Raw genomic sequence first — 21,644 nt, 5'->3', positions numbered from 1 at the left:
GTAGTGGGATTGCTGTGTCATATGGTAGTTCTATTTTTAGTTTTTTAAGGAAACTCCATATTGTTCTCCATAATGGCTGTATCAATTTACATTCCCACCAACAGTGCAAGAGGGTTCCCATTTCTCCACACCATCTACAGCATTTATTGTTTGTAGAGTTTTTGATATTGACCATTCTGACCAGTGTGAGGTAATACCTCATTGTAGATTTGATTTGCATTTCTCTAATGATTAGTGATGTTGAGCATCATTTCATGTGTTTGTTGGCAATCTTTGGAGAAATGTCGATTTCGATCTTCCACCCATTGTTGGATTGGGTTGTCTGGTTCTTTTGATATTGAGCTGCATGAGCTGCTTGTATATTTTGGCGATTAATCCTTTGTCAGTTGCTTCATTTGCAGATATTTTCTCCCATTCTGAAGGTTGTCTTTTCGTCCTGTTTATGGTTTCCTTTGCTGTGCACAAGATTTTAAGTTTCATTAGTTCCCATTTGTTTATTTTTGTTTTTATTTCCATTTTTCTAGGAGGTGGTTCAAATAGGACCTTGCTGTGATTTATCTCATAGAGTGATCTGCCTATGTTTCCCTCTAAGAGTTTTATAGTGCCTGGCATAACATTTAGGTCTTTAATCCGTTTGGAGTTTATTTTTGTGGATGGTGTTAGGGAGGGTTCTAATTTCATTCTTTTACATGTAGCTCTCCAGTTTTCCCAGCACTACTTATTGAAGAGGCTCTCTTTTCTCCATTGTATATTCTTGCCTCCTTTGTCAAAGATAAGGTGACCATATATGCATGGGTTTATCTCTGGGCTTTCTATCCTGTTCCATTGTTCTATATTTCTGTTTTTGTGCCAGTACTGTACTGTCTTGATGATTGTAGCTATAATATAGTCTGAAGTCAGGGAGCCTGAATCCTCCAGCTCCATTTTTCTTTCTCAAGACTGCTTTGGCTATCCGGGGTCTTTTGTGTTTCCATACAAATTGTGAAAATTTTTGTTGTAGTCCTATGAAAAATGCCATTGGTAGTTTGATAGGGATTGTATTGAACCTGTAGATTGCTTTGGGTATTATACTCATTTTCACATTATTTATTCTTCCAATCCAAGAACATGGTATATCACTCCATCTGTTTGTATCATATTTAATTTCTTTCATCAGTGTCTTATAGTTTTCTGCATACAGGTCATTTGTCTTGTTAGGTAGATTTATTCCTAGGTATTTTATTCTTTTTGTTGCAGTGGTAAATGGGAGTGTTTCTTTAATTTCTCTTTCAGATTTTTCATCATTAGTGTATAGGAATGCAAGAGATTTCTGTGCATCAATTTTGTATCCTGCTCCTTTACCAAGTTCATTGATTAGCTCTAGTAGTTTTCTGGTAGCATCTTTAGGATCCTCTATGTATAGTATCATGTCATCTGCAAACAATGACAGTTTTACTTCTTCTTTTATGATTTGGATTCCTTTTATTTCTTTTCTTCTCTGATTGATGTGGCTAAAGCTTTGAAAACTCTGTTGAATAATAGTTGTGAGAGTGGGCAACCTTCTCTTGTTCCTGGTCTTAGTGGAAAAGTTTTCAGTTTTTAACCATTGAGAATGATGTTGGCTGTGGGCTTGTCATATATGGTCTTTATTATGTTGAGGTAAGTTCCCTCTATGTCTACTTTCTGGAGTGTTTTTTTAGTAAATGGATGTTGAATTTTGTTGAAAGCTTTTTGTGAATCTCTTGAGATGATCATATGGTTTTTATCCTTCAGTTTGTTAATATGGTGTATCACATTGATTGATTTGCATATATTGAAGAATCCTTGCATTCCTGGGATAAACCCCACTTGATCATGGTGTATGATCCTTTTAATGTGCTGTTGGATTCTGTTTGCTAGTATTTTTTTGAGGAATTTTGCATCTGTGTTCATCAGTGATACTGGTCTGTAGTTTTCTTTCTTTTTGACATCCTTGGTTTTGGTATCAGGGTGATGGTGGCCTCGTAGAATGAGTTTGGGAGTGTTCTGCCCTCTGCTATATTTTGGAAGAGTTTGAGAAGGATAGGTGTTAGCTCTTCTCTAAATGTTTAATAGAATTCGCTGTGAACTCATCTGGTCCTGGGCTTTTGTTTGTTGGAAGATTTTCAATAACAGTCTCAATTTCAGTGCTTGTGATTGGTCTGTTTATATGTTGTATTTCTTCCTGGTTCAGTCTTAGAAGGTTGTGCTTTTCTAAGAATTTATCCATTTCTTCCGCTTTGTCCATTTTATTGGCATGTAGTTGCTTGTAGTAATCTCTCATGATCCTTTCTATTTCTTCAGAGTCAGTTGTTACCTCTCCTTCATTTCTAATTCCATTGATTTGAGTCTTCACCATTTTTTTCTTGATGAGTCTGGCTAATGGTTTATTAATTTTGTTTATCTTCTCAAAGAACCAGCTTTTAGTTTTATTGATCTTTATTATCTTTTCTGTCATTTTTTTTTTCATTTATTTCTGCTCTGATCTTTATGATGTCTTTCCTTCTGCTATCTTTGGGGATTTTTTTGTTCTTCTTTCTCTAATTGCTTTAGGTGTAAGGTTAGTTTCTTTATTTGAGATGTTTCTTGTTTCTTGAGGTAGGATTGTATTGGTATAAACTTCCCCTTTCGAACTGTTTTTGCTGCATTCCATAGGTTTTGGGTCATCTTGTTTTCATTGTCAGTTGTTTCTAGGTATTTTTTGATTCCCTCTTCGATTTCTTCAGTGATCTCTTGGATATTTGGTAGTGTATTGTTTAGCCTCCATGTGTTTGTATTTTTCACAGCTTTTTACCTGTAATTGATATCTAGTCTCATAATGTTGTCGTTGGAGAACGTAGTTGATATGATTTCAACTTTCTTAAATTTACCAAGGCTTGATTTGTGACACAAGATATGATCTATACTGGAGAATATTCCATGAGCACTTGAGAAGAAAGTGTAATTTGCTGTTTTCAAATGAAATGTCCTATAAATATCAATTAAATCTATCTGTTCTACTGTGTCATTTAAAGCTTGTGATTCTGTATTAATTTTCAGTCTGGATAATCTGTCCATCGGTGTAAGTGAGGTGATAAAGTCCTGCACTATTACTGTGTTACTGTCGATTTCCTCTTTTATACGTGTTAGCATTTGCCTTATGTATGGAGGTGCTCCTATGTTGGGTGCATATAGATTTATAATTGTTATATCTTCTTCTTGGACTGATCCCTTTATCATTATGTAGTGTCCTTCTTTGTCTCTTATAATAGTCTTTATTTTTATTTTCATTTTTTGCGGTACGCCGGCCTCTCACCACTGTGGCCTCTGCCGTTGCGGAGCACAGGCTCCAGATGCACAGGCTCAGCGGCCATGGCTCATGGGCCCAGCCACTCTTCGGCACATGGGATCTTCCCGGACCAGGGCACGAACCTGTGTCCCTCTGCATTGGCAGGCGTACTCTCAACCACCGTTCCACCGGGGAAGCCCAAATAGTCTTTCTTTTAAAATCTAGTTTTTCTGATATGAGACTTGCTACTCCAGCATTCTTTTGATTTTGATTTGCATGGAATATCTTTTTCCATACCTTCACTTTCAGTCCGTATGTGTCCCTAGGTCTGAAATGGGTCTCTTGTAAACCGCATATATATGGGTCTTGTTTTTGTACCATTCCATTTACATTTAAGGTAGTTATCGATATGTATGTTCCTATTACCATTTTCTTAATTGTTCTGGGTTTGTTATTGTAAGTCTTTTCCTCCTCCTGTGTTTCCTGCCTAGAGAGGTTCCTTTAGCATTTGTTGTAAAGCTGGTTTGGTGGTGCTGAATTCTGTTAGCTTTTGCTTGTCTGTAAAGGTTTTAGTTTCGCCATCGAATCTGAATGAGATTCTTGCTGGGTAGAGTAATCTTGATTGGAGGTTTTCCCTTTCATCACTTTAAATATGTCCTGCCACTCCCTTCAGGTTTGCAGAGTTTCTGCTGAAAGATCAGCTGTTAACCTTATGGGGATTCCCTTATATGTTATTTGTTGCTTTTCCCTTGCTGCTTTTAATATTTTTTCTTTGTATTTAATTTCTAATAATTTGATTAATATGTGTCTTGGTTTATTTCTCTTTGGATTTATCCTGTATGGGACTCTCTGCACTTCCTGGACTTGATTGAATATTTCCTTTCCCACATTAGAGAAGTTTTCTACTATAATCTCTTCAAATATGTTCTCAGTCCCTTTTTTATTCTCTTCTTCTTCTGGGACCCCTATAATTCGAATGCTGGTGCATTAAATGTTGTCCCAGAAGTCTCTGAGACTGTCCTCAATTATTTGCATTCTTTTTTCTTTATTTTGCTCTACTTTAATTATTTTCACTATTTTATCTTCCAGGTCACTTATCCGTTCTTCTGCCTCAGTTATTCTGCTAATGGTTCCCTCTAGAGAATTTTTAATTTAATTTTTTGTGTTGTTCATCCTTTTTTGTTTACTCTTTAGTTCTTCTAGTTCCTTGGGAAATGTTTCTTGTATTTTCTCCATTCTATTTCCAAGATTTTGGATCATCTTTACTATCATTGCTCTGAATTCTTTTTCAGGCAGACTTCCTATTTCCTCTTCATTTGTTTGGTCTGGTGGGTTTTTACCTGCTCCTTCATTTTCTGTGTATTTATATGTCTTCTTGTTTTGCTTAACTTAGTGTGTTTGGGGTCTCCTCTTCACAGGCTGCAGGTTCATAGTTCCTGTTGTTTATGTTGTCTGCCTCCAGTGGCTAAGGGTAGTTCAGTAGGTTGTGTATGCTTCCTGGTGGAGGGGACTGGTGCCTGTGTTCTGGTGGATTAGGCTGGATCTTGTCTTTCTGGTGGGCAGGACCTTGTCCAGTGGTGTGTTTTGGGGTGTCTGTGACCTTAGTATTATTTTAGGCAGCCTCTCTGCTAATGAGTGTGGTTGTGTTCCTGTCTTTCTAATTGTTTGTCATGCGGTGTCCAGCATTGTAGCTTGCCAGTCGTTGAGTGGAGCTGGGTCTTAGCGTTGACATGGAGAACTCTGGGTGAGCCTTTGCCATTTGGTATTATGTGGGGCCAGGATGTCTCTAGTGGATCAGTGTTCTGAACTTGGCTCTGTCACCTCAGAGGCTCAGGCCTGACACCTGGCCAGAGCATGAAGATCCTGTTCAGAAGAAAAGGTAGAAAAAAAAAAGAAATAGGGCTTCCCTGGTGGCACAGTGGTTGAGAGTCTGCCTGCTGATGCAGGAGACACGGGTTTCTGCCCCAGTCCAGGAAGACTCACATGCCATGGAGCGGCTGGCCCTGTGAGCCTTGGCCACTGAGCCTGCATGTCCATAGCCTGTGCTCCACAGCGGGAGAGGCCACAGCAGTGAGAGGCTCATATACAGCAAAAAAGAAAAAAGAAAAAAGAAAAAATATAAAATAAAGTTATTAAATTAAAAAAATTATTAAAAATAAAAAATAATTTAAAAAAGAAAGAAAAGAGCAACCAAATGAAAAAACAGTTCTACCAATGATAAGAAGCACTAAAAACTATACTAAAAAATAAACAAAAGAACCCCTCAAAAAACGGACAGACAGAACCCTAGGATAAATGACAAAAACAAATCTATACAGACAAAATCACAAAGAAGCATACACATACATACTTACAAAAAAATAAAAAGAAAAAAATATATATATATTAAAAAAGAGAGAGAGAGAGCAACCAAATCAATAAACAAATCTACCAGTGATAATAACCTGTAAATAAAAAAACTAAGATAAAGATAAAACCAGAAACAAATTAGATGCAGAAAGGAAACCCCAAGTCTACAGTTGCTCCCAAAGTCCACCTTCTCAGTTTGGGATGATTCATTGTCTATTCAGGGATTCCACAGATGCAGGCTACATCTCGTTGATTGTGGAGATTTAATCCGCTGCTCCTGAGGCTGCTGGGAGAGATTTCCCTTTCTCTTCTTTGTTCTCACAGCTCCTGGGGTTCAGCTCTGGATTTGGACCCGCCTCTGCATGTAGGTCGCTTGAGGGCACCTGTTCTTCACTCAGAGAGGACGGGGTTAAAGGAACAGCTGATTTGGGGGCTCTGGTTCACTCAGGCTGGGGGGAGGGTGGGGTATGGATGCGGGGTGAGCCTGCAGTGGCAGAGGCCAGCGTGACATTGCACCAGCCTGAGGTGTGCTGTGTGTTCTCCCGGGGAAGTTGTCCCTGGATCACGGGACCCTGGCAGTGGCGGGCTGCACAGGCTCCCGGGAGGGGAGGTGTGGATAGTGACCTGTGCTCACACCCAGGCTTTTTGGTGGCTGCAACAGCAGCCTTAGCGTTTCATGCCTATCTCTGGCATCCCTGCTGATAGCTGTGGCTCATGCTCTTCTCTGGAGCTTGTTTAGCTGGTGCTCTGATTCCCCTCTCCTCACACACCGAAAACAACGGTCTCTTGCCTCTTAGGCAGGTCCAGATATTTTTCTGGACTCCGTCCTGGCTAGCTCTGGTGCACTAGCCCCCTTCAGGTTGTCTTCATGCAGCCAAGCCCTGTCCTCTCCCTAGGATCTGACCTCTGAACCCCGACCCTCAGCTCCCAACCCCCACCCATCCCAGCGGGTGATCAGACACGTCTCTCGGGCTGGTGAGTGCTGTTCAGCACTGATCCTCTGTGCAGGAATCTCTCTGCTTTGCCCTCTGCACCCCTTTTGCTGCACTCTCCTCCATGGCTCCAAAGCTTCCCCCTTGCCACCCCCCGTCTCTGCCAGTGAAGGGGCCTCTAGTGTGTGGAAACTTTTCCTCCTTCACAGCTCCCTCCCAGAGGGGCAGGTCTCATCCCTATTCTTTTTCTCTGTTTTTCCTGTTTTCTTTTGCCCTACCCAGGTACTTGGGGAGTTTCTTGCCTTTTGGGAGTTCTGAGGTCTTCTGCCAGCATTCAGTAGGTGTTCTATAGGAGTTGTTCCACATGTAGATGTATTTCTGATGTATTTGTGGGGAAGAAGGCAATCTCCATGTCTTACTACTCTACCATCTTGAAGGCGCCACCTCCGTCTCATGATTTTATGGTTTTATATTTTGATCTTTTAATTTGAGAGACATCCTTCCTCCAGCAAACAAAACAAAGCAACTCAATATTATCTGTAGAGAGATAGTTTGTTTCTTGTTGTAAGAAAACATTGCAGGGAAAACAAGCATCCATATGGACTCTTGGGTCACTATTGAATTCCCTGGATAACTCTTTAACAACACCTGTTTTTATTTTGAAAATAGCTAGTTGTTTTTTTCCCCTTTTTATCTTCAATTCATGTTGCAATTTATAGGTTTTGTGGATGTTGTAATGTGTAGGCTTCCTGGTCCCTCAGGATGTGGTTGAGATTACAGACATTTGTGGTATATGGTGTCTCAGTGTTTTGCTCACTGAAATGGCGTTCTTTCTCCATCCTCCTTCCTATTCTGTACCTCCAGCTGTCTTTTTCACCTGTCTTTCACAGAAGCAGGAAAACAAATCTTTGTCTGAATCCTATAACCATGCACATTTTCTGTGTGCAGGGATGCTGAAGCTAAATGACTCATTTGGAATATACAGGCTGTTTGCTTCCTGGAAATAGGAAGTCTTTCTAGGTCTTGCTAGTTCTAAGGGGAGCGTAACGTTACTCGAGGTGGTTTTAAGAGTAAGGCAATTTCAGAAAAAAGAACATCAGTTGTGTCAGAGATGGAGAGAAAATTTGGGGTCACGGGGTTATATTGAATAAGGCATCTGAATACTTTCCCTTGACAGGAGATTTAAGCAAATCCTTGAGGAAGGTGAGGGAGTGAGCCCTGAAGACCATGCAAGGGAAGAGTGTTCTTGCGGAGGCAGCAGCTCGAACAGAGCCTAAGATGGGAGTGTATGTGGCTGGTTTAAAGAGGAGCAAGGCAGCCAGTGTGCAGAGTGGAGGTAGTTGGGGGAGGAGGGGGCCTGAGATGAGTAGGAGAGAGTGGAGGGAGGGGAGAGATCATGGAGAGTTTTGTAAGTCATTGTAAGATTCTGAGTTTTTTTCTAAGTGAAACAGGAGCCACTGAAGGTGACATGGTATGACTGTGTTTTAAAAGGATCATTCTGGCTGCTGTGCAAAAATAGACTTTATAGGTAGGGGCCAAAGTGGAGACCTGGAGACCAATTCTGTGGCTAGTTCAGTAATCTAGGAGAGGGGATGGTGGCTCCACTAGGCAGATAGCAAGGGAGATGGTGGGAAGTGGTTAGATTTGAATATATTTTAAAGGTGGAGTCTACTGGATACCTAGACAGATTAGATACGGGTGTGAGACAAAGACAATAAGGACGGTTCCAGGCTTTTTCACCTCAGCAACTAGAAAGATGAGTTGTCATCAGGTAGAGACGTTTTTTTAAAAAGATGAGGAGGTCTGTTTCGGAAATGTTGAGTGAAAGATGTCCATTTTTCATCTCAGTGGGAGTGTCAGAAAGGCTGTTGAATACATAAGTCTGAAGTTCTAGAAAGAGGTCTGGATTGGAGGTGCACATTTGGGAGCTGTTGTATGGAATGAAAGAGTCAACCAAATTCCACATGATTTTTAATGAAGAAAAAAGAGGAACTTTTAGTAGGTAGAGCAAGAAGGGAAAGAAATCCAGAGAAATGTTTTGTATTTATGGAGGAACTGAGATAAACTGGGTCTTGAAAGGAGAGCAGGTCTTAGGCAAAGAGAGAGGAGGGGGGACCATTTTACAGATAAATAGCAAACAGAAATTGAAGGGAGGGGGGACAAATTAGGGTTACAGGGTTAACAGATATAAACCACTATATACTGAATAGATAAGCAACAAGTACTTACTGTATAGCACAGGGAGCTATACCCATTATCTTATAAAACCTTTAAAGGAATATAATCTGCAAAAATACTGAATCACTGTAGTGTACACCTGAAATGAACAAAATATTGTAAAGCAATTATACTTTAATAAAAAAATTAATGAAAAAAACTGAAAGTAGATATATTTGCTTGGGGTAAAAATAGTGGAAGGAAAGCTTGGAAAGAGAAAATTTAGATCAGATTATCCATGGCCAAAACAAAAAAAAGGGCTTAGACTTCATCCTACAGGTCTGTGGTTCCTAAACTTCAGTACACAGTGTTAAAATGAATGAAGGGAAGAAAATCTTCCACATTCATGAGAGACTGAACTCAACTCTACTGAGACAAAGGGCTAGAGAGGTTTATTTCCTTCCAGTTTTATTGAGATATAATTGACATAGAGCACTGTATAAGTTTAAGGTGTACAGCATAATTATTTGACTTACATAACCATGGGATAATTATTTTTTCTCATTAGATTTAACCATTATTTTGATTTAAATATGTCTGGTGTGTGGTAGTAATATCACCGTTTTATAGATGTAGAAAGTGAGAATGGAGCTGATGAGAAAGTACCAGCAGATGTGTGCATTACACCTCTATTCAGAATAGAAGAAGACAGTGGATAATATTATGATAAATACCAGCCTTGTATTTACATGATACCTAGCCTTTCAGGCATATTGGATGTGATAATTAGGAGAGATGAAGTTAGTAACCTTACTCATTCTTGGATGATGCTTTTGGCTCTTCACAGGCATTCAAAAAGCCAAACAAAATGAAACACCATTATTTAGCAATTGATTAATCCTTGTGGAAATCTCACAAATAAAGAAGCTCCTCTGTTCTCCAAGAGCATCCGGGCTTGTTCTTATTAAGGCACTTATGTCACTGGGTTGTAATTTCCTGTTTACTTCTCGGCCTCTCTCTGCAGTCTGTGTCTTGCTCATTGCCTCCAAAATTATTTGTTAAAGGAATGAATGACAGTACCGGTATATTCAGTTTAAAAGTGGGGAAACTAAGGTTTGGACTTAAAAGATTTAAGACTAGAACCTGAAGAGGGTTTAGACTTAGGCAGTCCATTCCTTTCGTCTGTCTCAGAAGATCTAAATGTGTCTCCACTTTAAAAAAATTCAGTGAAAGATGTCTTTTTTCCCCCATTGGAGCCACTGCTCTTCTGATTGTTTTAGAATAATAATACTAAGAACAAATTTTCTGAGCACTAATTAAGTGCCAGACACTGTGCTAAGCCCTACATATGTGCTCAGCACTTCATGATTTCATTTAATTCTCACTACTCAAGAGGAGGCTATTACTATTACCTTAATTTTACAAATGAGAAAACTGAGGAACAGAGAGCCACATCCAATCTTTAGTGCCCATTGATGCAAAAACATTAGAAGATGCTTCTGCTAGTAGGTGGATCCAACCCTCAGCATGCTACACAGCTTGATGAGCAGAATATTGGCTGATTTCAGCTTTCGCTGCCCCCAAGAAAGGGGAGACTTGGAGCCTTGAGGCCCTGGGGTTAAATTGCTTGCTCAGTTTCATAGTCGAGTAAATGCTAGAATTGAGAATTGAACCCAAGTTTGTCTTCCCCTGGCCTGAATACTTGCACAATCTGCCATTCGTTACCAGGTCCTAATTTGATTTATATAAGACAGAGGTTGGCAATTTTTTTTCTGTAAAGGGTCAGATAGCAATTATTTTAGGCTTTAGGGGCTATACAGTTACACTACTCAACTCTGCCATTGTAACCCACAGGTGGCCATAGACATATAAACAAACAGGCATGGCTGTGTTCAACATACAATACACACTAGAATTTGAATATCATGTATTGATAATATATTTTTCTTTAAATTTTTTTCAGCTATGTAATAATGTAAAACAATTTTTTAGCTTGCCAGGCATCTTATGAGACAGATGAGCTGATTTGGCCTTTGGGCCATAGTTTGCTAGTTCCTGATATGGAATATTTCAAAAGAATCTAGTAAATGAAATCATCACCTATTTTATGACTAGTTTTTCTTCCCCTAGCTCTAAATTCATGGAAGCAAAATTGTGGAGATTTAGTTCCCCTTTTCTGTGTCTGTTTTATTCTAATGTGGTTGCTGTGATTAATTATTTTCTAGATAGATTGCAACAGGCTATTCACACACTTTTGAAATTTTTGAGTGATTCTTCTTTTCCCATAGTTGTTTTACAAGTACAGTAGTGACTCTGATTTGTTTTCATACATCTGTCATTCTGTTAGCTAGAATTTCAGTTCTATTTGGTGGAGTGAAGTTTTTCGTTGTACATTATAACTTCCTTTTAATGAAGAAAAGGAAATTAGATGCAGATGAAGTTCAAAGACTGAATGTGTCCAGGATGACTAGAAAATATACTCCTTTTACCCTAAAATCAAGCTCAAGGTTCTGGTGTGTCCCCAACTTAACCCTTAAAAGAGTTTTGGCTTCAAAGCCTTGGCCAACATCTGGGTACTAAATCTCCAACTGGACTCCTCAGCTAACTTGTCTTTGTAGACATCTGAAAATGTTACTTGTTCAGAACTATAGCTAGGAAGAATTGATCCAACAAATGGCCGATTGGAAGGTCATCTAACAAATGGATATTAACCCAACAAGTGGCCAATTCTTTCTGTAATAAAGAGGATTACTGCTTTCCAGAAATTTGTGTTTCATTATTTTCTTCAGCTGCTTCAGGTACTGCCAAGCCCTCTCAAATTCTATTTTTCAGACAAAGTTGTCTTTTCTTGTTCTTGCAATGAGCCACTCATTCGACCTCCACTCCCTTTCTGGGCTTTCTTATACTTTCTCAGGGGGTCCTCTCAGAACCCTAGACCAGACTAGTCCCTGCTTTGCCCTGTTTCTGTTGTACTCTCCTTCCATACTTCTCACATTTATGATTGTGTGTTCAAGGGTTGTCCCTCCAACTAACCTGTGGGCTTCATGAAGACTTGTGCAGCATTATAGTTTTGGCAGCTTTTTAACTGCCTAGTGTTTAAAGAGCAGCACACCTAAACAGAGGTGAGAGGCTTTTAGTTTCCACCTATGATACATAACTCTGCGTAACCAGATCTAATTTCATCTGACTCTGCAGTTTGCAGCATAGTATCTGCTCATAGGACTGAAATCTATGCGTTTGACCTTTTCTTCATTTGTTTATAAACTTATGTGAGCAACGAAATTATTTCCCTGAAGTCTTTCATGCTCTGATAATGGCTCTGGCAAATCAAAACAAAGGAACTGGGAAAGCATAGATTTGTATGCAGTGAACTGAGCTAATGTCTGGGACTGGGGCATCCAGGGCTGTGTTTATGGCAAGTTCGGGTTGCATTAAATTCTTTGCTTACTGTGACCTGTTTTCCATCATGCTTCTCTTAAATGTGATAAAGATTAAGTCTGTAGGTCTTCAGAAAGTGTGTATTTTCATAGTCAGTTTTCTTGTAGACTAATTTTCAGAATCAGTTGAGATGATAATATTATTATACTAAATGTATATTTGCATCTGGATGTGCATAATGTTTTGTCGGTGTTCCTAACAGGGACATTTTTGAAAGAAAATCCAAGAATTTTGACTGCCTATCATGGCCAGCCCATCTATTTTATATTCTGTCAGTATGATTTTCTGAATTTCCTGCTCATGACACATTTGTAGAAAGAAAAAACTAACCACTAACTTTTAGCATATTCACACCCTCCAGTTTCACGTCCTTATTTCTGAACATAGGATTTGAATTCTAAGAAAAGGGAAAAACAAATGTTCATACAACCCTTTTGGAAGTGGTGTGCACAGTCACATGGTGAGCATTTCCATGGGTGCCATGGCTCGATCCTCATGTGGGAAAGGTCTGGTGGGGAAGGCTGCATTCATTCCACAAATGAACGGTCACAGGTCGGGGCTATCTTATGTAAGACCTTATATTTGAAGGTGGAATCATGAAGTTCTATATTTGACAACACTTCTCCCATAGGATAGCATAGTTTTCTATGTATTTCTTTGACATTCTTTTCCCATTATATTCTTATTTGTCTAGATTTCAGAGCTTCGTATAATTAAGCCTGTGGAGAATTGTATGATTTGTTCATGAACGTTTAGAATTCTGTGTAGAAAGTTGCACTTTGAGTGTTTTCATAAGTATCCTGATGTGTGCTCTGAATTACTTTCTTTGGTTTTGAGGACAGAGAACTTAGATATTTGCCAGGAAATTTCCTATAAAGTATTTATCTCCTCTCTCTCTCTCTCTCCCTCTCTCTGACACACACACACACACACACACACACACACACACAGAACTTTCTGTGTGCAAGACACTGATTTAGACGTTTAGGTTACATCAGTGACCACATGTTGAGCTTACATTTTCATTCTACCAAACTGTACATCAAGAAGTTGCAAGATGACTGCATGTCTTCTCATTTCTTAAATTTTAAATTAATTTTTATGGTAAATATGTGGTAACATCTTCAAGTGCCTTATGAATGGTTTAATAGTAAATATTAGAGCTTTATGAAGATTGTATGTGTCTGTGTGTGAAGTTTCTGTAGTTATTTTTGTTGTCTTCTGAAAAATAAATTAAATGACATACTCAAGGATTCTAGGTGATATTTTGGTGGTGTCTGTTTTGCAACCTAACATTAGTTACATAAATAGCTTGTATGGTTATTCCCTCTTGCATCCAGATGCAAAATTAGAAATCAAAGGATAGCTTTAATTGTTCATGTATACTTATTTCTTAATCTTTTCCTAAAAAAATTCTGAAATTAATACATGTTTTATGGTCTATGCTGCTTTGAGAATTATTTTTAAAGTTATTTTTTAATGGATTTATTAAAACTGAAGTGCTGTTAGTAATTAACGTCTTTGAAAATTAATCTCTTTGGAGATAGTTTCCAAGTCAATATATGGTAATCTCTTTTCCTTTTTTTTCCATTGTGATACTAACAGATGATATAGGGAAACTGTGACACACATTTCAAGATTTTTGTGATTAGATACACCAAGTATATTTTGCTAGCACTCCCTAAAGTAATACTTTTGAAAAGTACCTTCTCTTCTCTTTTCAGTTATTTACAAATAACTGTTTACATAAAGATCATTATCTCTTTATGCATAGGTTATTATGTATTACAATTCAAATTCCATTATAAAATTTTCTAATTAAATGCTACCACCATTGTTGCTTCAACATCTGAAAGTCTCTTAGCTTTGATCAATCCTAACATTTCCCAAAATGGATTCTAGGAAATCCGAGTTTTGTAGGATACTGATAATGTTATGAGAAAAAAAATTGACCTGTGTTGATATAAGTTGGACTGTTCTTTTTTACTACAGAGCCATTCAGGGCTTTAAAAATATGCTAATGTGTGCAGTGCTTTTTTAAGAGAGATAGCCTGGTTATAGCTTTGCCACAAAGAGTTTCATGCTTTGGGAGCAACTGACTTTCTTATTTTGTAGATTAGAAAATGGAGTCCCTGAGAAATTAAACAACTTGCTTAAAATTAGACGTGCAGACTAATATTTTTAAGACAATGCTATTCTAAGATGGAAACTGATAGGTTCTTCCCACCAGCCTTTCTCTCTGTCAGCTCTTGGGCTAAATGTGGCTCTTGCCTTGACTTCTGGGCTTTGTACTACTTATTTGTTTTGAATGATAGGAAATGTATCCCTGAAAAGCTGCCTTATAAAGGCCCAAATTTCCACCCAGATAGTGTATTGATTTATTTACAGTTTTCTTTTTCTTCCTTGAAATCTTCCCCTCCCCCCCCAAAAAAAACCCCACAAACCAAACATGATTACTGGGGATCCCGGAGAGCAGTGGTTTGGAAGAGACAACTCGTTCTCTTGGAAACTTTATCTCTGCACTAAAAATTCAACAAACACTCTTTTTTGTTTTTGTGGCTTTTTAAGCCTTATTTATTTGGAGTTCATTCTCTTAGTAAATAGTTTTAAGTGCCAGACATGGAGTACACATTAGTAAGTAGGATGGGCATAGGCGCTGCCTTCCTAGAGCTCACAGTGAATATAGAAAAGACAAATTAAATAAAAAATTGTAGTTCATCATAAATAAATAAGCAAATAAATCAGTAAATATATTGTGATAAATGCTAAGATTAAAGTACAGAGAACTATGCCTTGTACAGTAAGGAGGGGCATTTTCTAGCCAGGAGGTACAAGGAAGTCTTCCTGAGGAACTGGCTTAAGCTAAGCCTTATAGCATGTGTAGGTATTTGGTAGAAGAAGGGGGTCAGAGGCAGAGCCCAGAGCAAGGGTGTTAGGCCTGGAGGAGATCGTCATTAAAAAGTGAAAAAACACCAGTATGGTTCTTGTGTGGGTAGTGCTTGAGCTGCCCTGAGACGTCTTCTCATATATGAACACATGAGGTTGCATTCTTTTCTGATGCATACAAGAACCATTGTTGTTTGTTTGCCACCTGATTGGTTATTTTGGATAATCATCTTGTCCTACCATTTAAATATATAAAGTAAATAATGTTCCATTATCAAAAAGGCTGGGGCTTCCCTGGTGGCGCAGTGGTTGAGAGTCCGCCTGCCGATGTAGGGGACATGGGTTCGTGCCCCGGTCTGGGAGGATCCCACATGCTGCAGAGCGGCTAGGCCCGTGAGCCATGGCCACTGAGCCTGCGCGTCCGGAGCCTGTGCTCCGCAACGGGAGAGGCCACAACAGTGAGAGGCCTGCGTATAGCAAAAAAAAAAAAAAAAAAAGTCTGGGAAAATTCTGCATAAATTCTACCTAGAGGTAATCATGCTTGTAATCAGAATAATCCTTTCCCAGAGACAAAAGGTAGGGACCATACAGACCATTTGTACAAACCCAAATTGTGATTTTTCCTATTTTTCTTTAAGGCATCATTTCAAACAGTTTAGAAGATTTTTATACTAATTACTGCCTGTCTTAATATACATGAAATATAATATAAGGAAATTTAATACAAATAGATTATGATATACTTAATATATTATATAAATTTAATAAAGTAGAATATAATATAAATAGGGTATAAGGTAATTTACAGAATTTAACAAATTTAAAAGAATATAAGAGAAATCTGGTTTAAGATTATGATGTTTTCTGTATTTTTTTCTGATGTTTCCTTAAAAAATATGTGTTTGGGATTTGACCCTAAACTTTGCTGACATCTTTGTTTTTGTTTTGTGCTTCCTTTAGTCTAGTGGGATTGCAGCCATCATTGCTATTTTGGTGTTACTGCTACTCTTGGGCATCGGTTTGATGTGGTGGTTTTGGCCCCTTTGCTGCAAAGTGGTGAGTAAGAAGGATTTGAAATCTTACTATTATTTTTTTTTAAAACATCAAGGTGTAAAGTAAGGCTGAAATATGAATCAATATTCAACAACAGCAAAGTTTCAGTTAGCAAATTGAATTTTAATAGTTTTTGTCATTATAATAAATTGTATTCATGCATGCCAATAAATGTTTATTATAAAACTTCATCAAAAAAAGGCTTCAAAATCAGATTTGGGGGAAGAAGGGGAAAAGAAGGTAGGACAGGTTGTAGGGATAAAGGGTTTTCCATGCAAGTACGAAACAATTTCAAGAAAATTGAAAGACATGTTCTGCTGGATTCATTGAGAGAGGTTGATAATCTGTCAGTTTTTTTTTTTTTTTCAGTGCTTATTGAACGTTTCATTACCTCTTTGAAAGATCTACTATTTCAGGACCTTCTCTGTTTGCCTCTTAGAAAAATAGTTTAGAAATAAGTCATGTGCAAATGTTAGGGTATCTGTGAAACAGTCATTTTTGAAGTTATGACAGTTGATTTCAGGTTGTGACATCTTTCGTGTTTGAGTCAAACCTCTGAAAGAATATGGGTAATAAGCTTTCTAGTGCTACTGTTACAAATTGCTACACATTTGGTGGCTTAAAGCAACATAAATTTATTATCTAAGTTATGTAATCACAGATCCAACATGGGTCTCACTGGGCTAAACTGGGTTAAAAGGTATCGGCAGTGATACATTCCTCTCTTAATGTTCTAGAACAGAATCTGCTCCTTTGCGTTTTCCAGCTTCTAGAAGCCACCTCCATTCCTTGCCTTGTGAGCCCCTTCCTCCACCTTTAGAGCCAGACATGTTGCATCTTTGTCACCATTATTCTGTAGTCACATGTTCCTCTGACTCTGAACCCAGCTAGGAAAGGACCCCCAGTGTTAAGGAACCATGTGATTAGGTTTGACCCACCTGGATCATCCAGGATGATCTCCTATCTCAAGGTCCTTAACGTTAATCACATCTGCAAAGTCTCTTTGGCCCTGGAAGGCAATTTATTCACAATTCCAGGGAATTAGGATGGGGACATCTTTATAGAGCCATTATTTTTCCTGCCACAGGGTGGAACGTTGAGTAAAAAACAGCACATTTCAAGAAATACAACTTGGATTGTTCAGGCTTCATAGAAAATGTTATTCTGAAGAAGCACTCCTTCAAAGTATGCTACCACCTATTTTGATAATATTCCTTTCCTTATCAGCACATTATATAGAACTTTATTCTGTAGATCAGAGTAGTGTTTTACATAATATTACTAGACTGCTTTTTTCTCCCTCCCTGCTGGTGACTGATTTCTGCTTCCTTGCAACTTCAGGCAGTGCTTTGTATTACTCCTGCATTTATTATTCATTGTACTTCAGTCTGCTTTCATGAGACAACTTTACAATCCTTTATCTCAGAGCAGTTGGCCCATGGAGGAGGCACAGTATTAACTTAGACAACAGTAGAGATAAGAAGCATCCTGTCTCTTTGCTGAACTAATCAGTTTCCTGCTATAGCAATTTATGCTCAAACGGTTTCCTGTAGTAATCTTGATTATCTTAGATATGGTGATTTTAGGCTAGCTAGCATTCTTGAGTCTCAAATTAAAAAGCAAAAAGGCACCTTAATGTGATGTGTGCTCCTTGTTTTTTTAATTTAAACTTCACAATGGTGGATTTCCTTATTTAGTTACTTTGCAATTTCATATAATATTGACCAGAGAGCTCAAAAGTGTCAAAGTGATATTTTAAAAGGACACTTGTGAAGACTGAAATGGGCTTCTTTGGGAGGTTGCTAGATGTACTCAAATGAAGTCTCCAACATCAAATGGGGTATTATAGAGAGGATTCAATCATCAGGTGGTGAGAATAGATCCGTTCCATCCCTGGGTCTCTGCAGATTGGGAATCATGCAGTATATTTCTTTATGCAAGGCACAGAGGGACACCATTAAGGCATGTTTTTACGATGTCAGGAGGGCTTCCTATTCTCAGAAGCATCATGAATGCTTACTAATTTCTGCAACTTACTTAATACACAGAAATATCTTTATTTTACATTTAGAAATACAGACTGTAGAGCAGCTAGCCCTGAGTATGAGCTTGTATTTAGACCTAGGAATAAATGAATCAGAGCATATGCTTCTTAACGTAGGTTTAAAAGCAGGGAGAGAGAGAGATTTGTTGAAGATAGTGGAGTAGAAGGACATGCACTCACTCCCTCTTGCGAGACCACCGGGATCACAACTAACTGCTGAACAGTCATTAACGGGAAGATACTGGAACTCACCAAAAAAGATACCCCACATCCAAAGACAAAGGAGAAGCCACAATGAGACAGTAGGAGAGGCACAATCACAATAAAATCAAATCCTATAACCGTTGGGTGGGTGACTGACAAACTGGAGAACACTTATACCACAGAAGTCCACCCACTGGAGTGAAGGTTCTGAGCCCCATATCAGGCTTCCCAACCTGGGGGTCCGGCAATGGGAGGAGGAATTCTTAGAGAATCAGATTTTGAAGGCTAGCGAGATTTGATTGCAGGACTTTGACAGGACTGGGGGAAACAGAGACTCCACTCTTGGAGGACACACACAAAGTAGTGTGTGCATCAGCACACAGAGGGAGGAGCAGTGACCCCATAGGAGACTGAACCAGACCTACCTATTAGTATTGAAGGGTCTCCTGCAGAGTTGGGGGTGGCTGTCTCTCACAGCGGGTACAAGGACATTGGCAACAGAAGTTCTGAGAAATAATTCTTTGTGTGAGCCCTCCCAGAGTCCACCATTAGCCCCACCAAAGGGCCTGTAGGCTCCAGTGCTGGCTCACCTAAGGGCAAACAACCAACAGGGAGGGAACTCAGCCCCACATATCAGCAGACAAGCGGATTAAAGTTTTACTGAGCTCTGCACACCAGAACAACACCCAGATCTACCCACCACCAGTCCTTCCCATCAGGAAGCTTGCACAAGTCTCTTGGATAGCCTCATCCACCAGAGGGCAGACAGCAGAAGCAAGAAGTACTATAATCCTGCAGCCTGTGGAATGAAAACCACATTCACAGAAAGATAGACAAGATGAAAAGGCAGAGGACTATGTACCAGATGAAGGAACAAGAAAAAGCCCCAGAAAAACAATTAAATGAAGTGGAGATAGACAACCTTCCAGAAAAAGAGTTCAGAATAATGATAGTGAAGATGATCTGGGACCTCGGAAAAATAATGGAGGCAAAGATGGAGAAAATGCAAGAAATGTTTAACAAAGACCTGGAAGAATTAAAGAACAAACAAACAGAGATGAATAATACAATAACTGAAATGAAAAATACACTAGAAGGAATCAATAGCAGAATAACTGAGGCAGAAAAACGGATAAGTGACCTGCAAGACATAAGGGTGGAATTCACTGCTGCAGAACAGAATGAAGAAAAAATAATGAAAAGAAATGAAGAAAGCCTAGGAGACCTCTGGGACAACACTAAACACACCAACATTCACATTACAGGGATCCCAGAAGGAAAAGAGAGAAAGAAAGCACCTGAGAAAATATTTGAACAGATTATAGTCGAAAACTTCCCTAACATGGGAAAGGAAATAGCCACCCAAGTCCAGGAGGTACAGAGAGTCCCAGGCAGGATAAACCCAAGGAGAAACATGCTGAGACACATAGTAATCAAACTGACAAAAATTAAAGACAAAGAAGAATTATTAAAAGCAACAAGGGAAAAACAACAAATAACATACAAGGGAACTCCCATAAGGTTAACAGCTGATTTCTTAGCAGTAACTCTACAAGCCAGAAGGGAGTGGCATGATATATTTAAAGTGATGAAAGGGAAGAACCTATGACCAAGATTACTCTACCCAACAAGGATCTCATTCAGATTCAAAGGGGAAATCAAAAACTTTACAGACAAGCAAAAGCTAAGAGAATTCAGCACCACCAAACAAGCTCTACAACAAATGCTAAAGGAACATCTCTAAATGGGAAACACAAGAGAAGAAAAGGACCTACAAAAACAAACCCAAAACAATTAAGAAAATGTTAATAGGAACATACATATCAATGATTTCCTTAAATGTGAATGGATTAAATGCACCAACCAAAAGACACAGGCTCACTGAATGGGTACAAAAACAAGACCCATATATATGCTGTCTACAAGAGACCAATGTCAGATCTAGGGACACATACAGACTGAAGGTGAGGGGATGGAAAAAGATATTCCATGCAAATGGAAATCAAAAGAAAGCTGGAGTAGCAATTCTTATATCAGACAAAATAGACTTTAAAATAAAGAAAGTTCCAAGAGACAAGGAAGGATAATACATAATGATCAATGGATCAATCCAAGAAGAAGATATAACAATTATAAATCTATATGCACCCAACATAGGAGCACCTCAATACATAAGGCAAATGCTAACAGCTATAAAAGAGGAAATCAACAGTTACACAGTAATTGTGGGGGACTTTATCACTTCACTTACACTGATGGACAGATCATCCAGACTGAAAATTAATACTAAAACACAAGCTTTAAATGACACAATAGAATAGATAGATTTAATTGATATTTATAGGACATTCCATCTGAAAACAGCAAATTACACTTTCTTCTCAAGTGCTCATGGAACATTCTCCAGGATAGATCAAATCTTGAGTCACAAATCAAGCCTCGGTAAATTTAAGAAAATTAAAATCATATCAAGCGTCCTTTCCAACCACAATGCTATGAGATTAGAAATCAATTACAGGGAACACAAGGTAAAAAACACAAAAACACGGAGGCTAAACAATACGTTACTAAATAACCAAGAGGTTACTGAAGAAATCAAAGAGGAAATAAAAAAATCCCTAGAAAAAAATGACAACAAAAACATGATGATCCAAAACCTATGGGATGCAGCAAAAGCAGTTCTATGAGGGAAGTTTATAGCAATACAATCCTGCCTCAAGAAACAAGAAACATCTCAAAAAAAATATAACCTTACACCGAAAGGAACTAGAGGAAGAACAAATGAAACTCAACGTTAGTAGAAGGAAAGAAATCATAAAGATTAGAGAGCAGAAATAAATGAAATAGAAACAAAGAAAACAGTAGAAAAGATCGATAAAACTAAAAGCTGGTTCTTTGAGAAGATAAACAAAATTGATAAACCTTTAGCCAGACTCATCAAGAAAAAGAGGGAGAGGACTCAAATCAATAAAATTAGAAATGAAGAAGGAGAAGTTACAACAGACACTGCAGAGATACAAATCATCCTAACAGACTACTACAAGGAACTCTATGCCAATAAAATGGACAAGCTGGAAGAAATGGACAAATTCTTAGAAAGGTATAACCTTCCAAGACTGAACCAGGAAGAAATAGAAAATATGAACAGACCAATCACAAGTTATGAAATTGAAACTGTGATTAAAAATCTTCCAACAAACAAAAGTCCAGGACCAGATGGCTTCACAGGTGAATTCTATCAAACATTTAGAGAAGAGATAATACCCATAATTCTCAAACACTTCCAAAAAATTGCAGAGGAAGGAACACTCCCAAA

The 21,644-nt window shown here is 38.5% G+C and overlaps 1 protein-coding gene across 2 annotated transcripts in view; it reads left to right on the top strand.

The window, feature by feature from the left end:
* The window catches only part of ANTXR2 (ANTXR cell adhesion molecule 2), a gene marked incomplete at both ends in the record, with an annotated part of 141,577 nt that overhangs the window by 56,790 nt on the left and 63,143 nt on the right, over positions 1-21,644 (top strand). For both annotated transcript variants that reach the window (XM_079705053.1, XM_079705052.1), the window contains one exon: positions 15,988-16,083. In XM_079705053.1, coding sequence (XP_079561179.1) covers positions 15,988-16,083 — 96 coding nt within the window. The remainder of the gene's footprint in view (positions 1-15,987; positions 16,084-21,644) is intronic.

Source organism: Hyperoodon ampullatus (genome assembly GCF_949752795.1).
Source record: "Hyperoodon ampullatus genome assembly, chromosome: 1".
NCBI classification, from domain to species: Eukaryota; Metazoa; Chordata; class Mammalia; order Artiodactyla; family Ziphiidae; genus Hyperoodon; species Hyperoodon ampullatus.
Note: the sequence above shows the minus strand (reverse complement) of the source record. Positions and strands in the feature narration are given on the sequence as shown.